The 6,000-nt window shown below is 38.4% G+C and overlaps 1 protein-coding gene across 1 annotated transcript in view; it reads right to left on the bottom strand.

Moving 5' to 3' along the window:
* Nucleotides 1-887: 887 nt before the first annotated feature.
* The window catches only part of LOC143861646 (reverse transcriptase-like protein), a 26,150-nt gene continuing 21,037 nt past the window's right edge, over nucleotides 888-6,000 (bottom strand). Inside the window, exons 13-15 of the mRNA XM_077372532.1 lie at nucleotides 1,632-1,740; nucleotides 1,304-1,451; nucleotides 888-1,221 (exon numbers count right to left, since the gene is read on the bottom strand). Coding sequence (XP_077228647.1) covers nucleotides 1,206-1,221; nucleotides 1,304-1,451; nucleotides 1,632-1,740 — 273 coding nt within the window. The 3' untranslated portion in view covers nucleotides 888-1,205. The remainder of the gene's footprint in view (nucleotides 1,222-1,303; nucleotides 1,452-1,631; nucleotides 1,741-6,000) is intronic.

Below are 6,000 nucleotides of genomic sequence, written 5' to 3'. Positions count from 1 at the left end.
ACCCTTGGTTGGAAATGGTGTGACCCCTCTGCAAATTTCTTCAAAACAGGTGAATGGCATCACCTCTGTAAATGGTAGGGAGAAATATCGTTTGAAAGTAGAAGGAAATTGCGTGAAATGGCTTCAACCGATTGAGGAGGGTATTTCTGTCCTCAAAATATTAACCATGGTTACTTTGAGTCATTCCGTCAGGTTTAACAAACCGGTCAACAGACGGGGGCTAACTAAAACCTATCGTAACCAAGGGGTGTCGGTGACTTCAAAACTATAGGGTTATAAGTGAAATTGTCAGATAGTTGAGGGGGTCTATATGTATTTTTCCCTAATAAATAATTACTCATTAAGTTTTACTAACTAAATCTAGACTCACATGGGGCCTTGCCAAAAAGGGCGCAAAGGGCACCCCTGTTAGTCAAATCTAGCATTCTCTATACATATTGAAGAAAGTAGAGAATTGACATGAACAAAAGTTTCTCAAAATTAGCTATTTACCAGCTAAGATGAAAAAAAAAATACTCTTTTTTTTTTTTTTGAAAGGCGAGATTTTTTTTAATAAAAAGACTCTAATTTTATAGTTCCAACGATGTACTTGAAGTTTATTGGCATATAAGTGAATTAGATAATTTATAACTGAGATTTGCTAGCCTCCTTCACAGAAAGCACCTTTGCGCCCGTCCTTTGCATGTGATGACAGCCATCTATGTTGAGCCATCACATGCAAAAGACGGGCGCAAAGGTGATTTCTGCCAAGGAGGCTAGCAAATCCGTATAACTATATGATAACTAAGAGGGATTTCCTAGGATATTATGTGGAAAGCCACTACACGGCTCTGTTTTGCAGGGGACAGCAGCCCCAAATGTTCACTGTTTAGAAGAAATTGTTTAATTCATATAAGGTGGTTCTCTCCTGCAACAGTGAGCCAAAAAATGGCTTCATGCACCTAATTAAGATAATCTAATGGGGCATTTTTTCATCACCCACCATTCTATCGCAGTTTTATGGAGAAGAATAAGATTACCACCTCTTGGGAGGGGAAATAGATTCCGACATTTATTCACCTTCTAAGTCCACCTCGGTGTCAATTCTACACCCTCGATTCCATTTTTTAATCAGGTGGAATGAGAATCAGATCCTGATTCCAACACTTAATTCTGGGCTTGGATTGCTGGAATAAGGCACTGGAATCAGCATAATATTCTGATTGCTATTCTGATTCTCCCCTGAAAGAAATGAGAGAAAATAAAAATAAAAATTTTAATTAAAAAAAATTCCATTCCAGCGTTCATAGAATCAGAATACAACCTCTTTGGGGCAGGTAAAAGATTCCTGCATTTCCCCCCTCTCATTCCGTCAGGACATAAATTCCGCCCCCTTGATTCCATATTTTTTTCCCAACCAAATTTTGGAATCAGGCAAAATTGAAACCAGATCTCGATTCCCACACCTGATTCTAGCAATCCAAACACAACCTTTGGTCATCTACAAATATTTAAGCATATAAAGAGATCATTTACACACAAAAAAACTACTGAAGAGACTGATTTTACATATATGTGAAATATGCATGTAAAATGTTGAAGATAATAAAAGGAAACTTGGCAGAGTATATTCTGTCATTGTAAGTTATTACGATCAGATGGGAGTTCCAAATGCTTCTGCTGATTGAGTATTCCCTCGACGGCATCCATAAAGCTTAAAAGTTGAAGACGTATTTCTGAACTCAAAGAATTCGCCAATTCCTGATTAACAGAATGGAGCAAAGATGAACCCATTACTGTACAATGCAACCCCAAAATTATTTCTACACATAAGTGGTATGCAGAATCCAAAAATTCCTTCTGAACAATAAATACACAAATTGCTACTAAAAAGACAGTGTTAAGCATACTGTTTAATACTGTCAGAAAAATGCAACCTCTCCATGGAATCACAAGTCATGATCAAATGAAATTTTTTAATGTTTTTTCTTTAACCCGCCCAAGTAGCTCCAATGTCGACGCTGAAATGGGTGCAGAAAAGAACACAGTATAATTTTAAGAAGGAAAAGATCAACAATCTTAGAGAGGAAAAGACCAATTATCTCAGAGCTTATTACTCCCGCCCGATGACTATTAGTGACAGAAGAAGCAAAGCAGTTGTGAAATTTATCTTTTGAATAGGAATATGGTTAACTATGGTATTACTACGCAAAACAGCAGCAGTAAAGTACTTTGCTCAGAGTGTTTAGTGGAAAGCTTACCTTCCAAGAAAAAAAATGATGCTCGCAAAACACAAAATCTGAATCAATTCAACATCTGTATCATGTTCATGTTCACGACTTCAATATTTAGTGGAAAAGCATCACTCATGCTGTACTCCACCATACCAAGTCAAATCTGAATCAATTCAACATCTGTATCATATTCATGTTCATGACTTGTATATTTAGTGGAAAGTTTGAATTGTAGTGTAACTGTCTCCCCATCGAATTTGTATTCCAGGATCTGCGGTCCAAGAAGACGAGTGACGACGGGCATGGATTTGGATTGTACCTCCTTGATTCTCACATATATAGCACCTCAGGTGCTTTGCTAAGTCAGAATAAGGATGATCACCATAGATAGTATTGTCAATTTGGCCATGTCAGAATTCAGCCTTTAGTCTTTGTGTAAGCCCAAGGCTTCCCATGGGTTCAATCATTCACCTTACCTTCTTGTTTTGATGCTAGCAAACCTAAATTGATTAGTCTTTATGGACTAATGTGTTGCTTGGAGATGTGTTCAATAGAGGAATTTGATATGTCATATCGTCATTACATAACTCAACACAACACATGGCATGCGGATCAAGATACAAACGAACCAAAGAGCTTGCACCTACATTGAAGACATCCTCATTTGAAGATGTTCAAGTCAAGAAGCTCGAGATGAAGATCCCACAAACTCCTAGCAAGTGTCAAGAAGAAGCTTGGAGTTGAACTAGCCATTGGTGACACCTCATGCACCTTTCAACATGCATTGAAGATTGGAGGAGTCACAAGAGCCAAACAAAGTTGAAGATGTTCACTCTCAAGTTGAAGGAGTCCATGAAAGTGCTAAGGAGCAAAGACATTTCAAGAAGACTCAATGGTATACACTCTTAGAATGTATTTGGAGTCCTCTTGATTTTATGTTTAAATGCACTTTCAAAAGGTTTTCAAATGCTTTTCATACTTAACTTTTTATATCTTTGAAAACCATACACACACCCAAAAATGTGTTTTGAAAACCTAGGACTTATGCCCAAAGCCATTGATTTTTAAAGTTAAAATAGAATTTTATATAGGGTCGGTCGACCGGGGTGTCCCGGGCGACCGCGGCAAGCTTGCTGGAATTCCAGCACTTGCGGAAATTTAGCGGGCCGGTCGACCGGGGGTTAGCCGGGCGACCGCGGAATTGTCTCTGTCGAGACATAAACAATCCGTCATGGTTTGGGCAGGCGACCGCAATGGGTCGGTCGACCGGGATAGTGTTTTTGAGCCGAAATTTTATTCAAACAGATTGCCCTCGTCGGGCGACTACCATAGGGTAGGTCGACCGCGCCGGTTTGAAATTTGAATTTATAAAAGAGATCCCGATAAAATAGGCGACCTCTGTGCCTCGGTCGGCCTCTGCGGCCTGGAAAAAGAGCCGTTGGGGCTTACGCAGGTTGACTTTTTCAACCCAGTTTATTACAGTTTTACCCCCAAACGGTCATATTTCCTTGTGGGCTATATATACACTATCCAAACCTTTCTAACCAAGCTTTTGAACATTTTGAGAAGATCAAATCCCATCTTTTTTAGCTTAAACTTTCAAATCAAAAGCAAAACCTCTTTGAACTAGTATTTCCACATTCTATCAAGAGGTACTCCATAGGCTTTACATTTGTATCTTTCTTTGGAGTGATTGTGAGCTTTCGACTTTGTAATCCGCCTATTAAGAGGCATTAAGAGTTTTTTTCTTTTTCTTTGTTCTTCATTTTTTAAGGTCTCCGATTCGGCCCATTAAGAAAGGTGAATCGTTGTAAGAGGGTGTGTCTCCTCGCAAGGCTTCGAGCAGAAAGGGTTTGTTCCCTTTGGAGTTTGAGGAGTTTGTTGTACAGCTTGGAGATTCGCCATTGAAGAATCTCAACCTTAGTGGAGCATCCAAGGAGGAAAACTTGGAAGAGTGGAGTAGGTCTTGTGATAGACCGAACCACTATAAAAATCGTGTTCCTTGTGGTGTGACTTCTTCCTTCTCTCTACCTTGCACTTGTGGTGATTGGTAAACTCTAACCCTAACATATGTTTATGCTTTTAAATTGAGCAAGGGTTAGTAAATGTGCATGATTAGAATGTCTAAACCTTAGCTTTCATTACTATGTTTACTTCAACAAGAGTTAGGATATTAACTAGTGCTTAATTGGTAAAGAGATTTTAATAATCCATCTAATTAAGCCTAGAATTTTTAATTAACCAATTCACCCCCCCTCCTCTTGGGTTGTCACACCCGTATTTCTCTTTGCTTCCTAATCTAAGTCAAGTTTAATGTGATAATTTTAAGTGCCAAACATGTGAACTTTCTACACATCATCATTTTAGTTACCCTGAGAGTTTGAATAATCAATTAATCATTGTTATTTACCATTTCAATCTCAATGTTCTTTACCGTTTCAATCAACACATTCTAACCCGTACGGGTGTGGCTCTTTGACTTAAAGTCATGGGTATGCTCCCCATTAACGACAGTTCGAATCCCCACGGGCTTACCCGATGCGCGTGGTTTACGGGTGATTGCGTGCATCCCTAGGGAATAGTGCCGCCCTAAAAATTGGGGTGGGGATACCCTATGTCATAAAAAAATGTCCAAGGACCCATTCCCATTATTTCTTACGTCGTATTTCAATAGTATGTGTCTTTCATTAATGATGCAACTCGAATGACGTGAGCCTATTTAATAAAAGATCGATCAGAAATACCAAACCTCATCAAAATTTTCCAGACATTTCATTTCGACACTGGAGGTAAATACCTATCTTGCGATCTCCAAGTTTATGTCGAAAATCAAATTTCAGTCTGAGTTTCCTCATACTCAGCCACTCGTTGGATGTTGCTCATGCACTCGTCAAAGAAATGCAGGTATCGAAATGCCTTTAGTGTGATGTCTTATTGACTACAAATTATTTAATCAATTCTTTACCATCCGCTGTGTTAAGTCTTGCAATGACAGTTTTCGAGTTTTGTCAAATCACCACCTGTTTTCCCATCGTATAATTAGATGTGTCTCGTTCAAAACTTGAGCCCATCTAGAGAGAAATTGTCTAAGTGTTCCATATTGTCTTTGCTGATTATTCTCGGCATCAAGAAAGGCTTTTCTCTTATGATCTTCATATGTTCTTGTTCAAAACTTAACCCCACAAGGCCTTGCTCCTTTTCTTCCATCTTTACTTTCATAATCGTGGGAAATGCAATCAATTATTGAATATATTTCGTACTTTGACTTTCAAAGAATCAGCATTAAAGGGTTTCTAGATGGGCCAAATTGTAGCCCCACTCCTAATAATTGTTTACAACTTTCAGAAATTTGAGTTTTGAAGGGATTTTGATAGGCAAAACCGTTGCCCTACTCTTATTCCCTTTGTTCGACTTTCATATATCATAATTTGAAGTTTCTTAATGGGCCCATCCCTTTCGCACAGAAGTAATAATAAAGAAATCATGTTGTATTGAGCATGGTGCTACAAAATATCCCCATTTTAAACAATGCATGACACTAATTTAACACACGTGAAACTATTCAAAATACCTCTATTGTCCACCAACTAGTGACTAAATGGTTGTGGTTCACAAGCCATTTAAAAAAAAGGGTTGTGGTTCACAAATCTGAAACAAAGTTCACAATAAAATGACAAATGCTATGCATGAAAAGGAGTCAGGACTCCTCTCGTTATTGCATTCGATCAACTAAGCTATTGTAGCTTTCCTCGCATAGATTACTAATTCTTCGCTATAAGAATAAACT

The sequence above is a fragment of the Tasmannia lanceolata genome, unplaced genomic scaffold, assembly GCF_043159265.1.
Source record: "Tasmannia lanceolata isolate RefF3 unplaced genomic scaffold, GAP_Taslan_0.1 ptg000037l, whole genome shotgun sequence".
Lineage (NCBI taxonomy): Eukaryota > Viridiplantae > Streptophyta > Magnoliopsida > Canellales > Winteraceae > Tasmannia > Tasmannia lanceolata.
The sequence above is the reverse complement of the archived record's forward strand: the minus strand, read 5'-3'. Positions and strand labels throughout refer to the sequence as shown.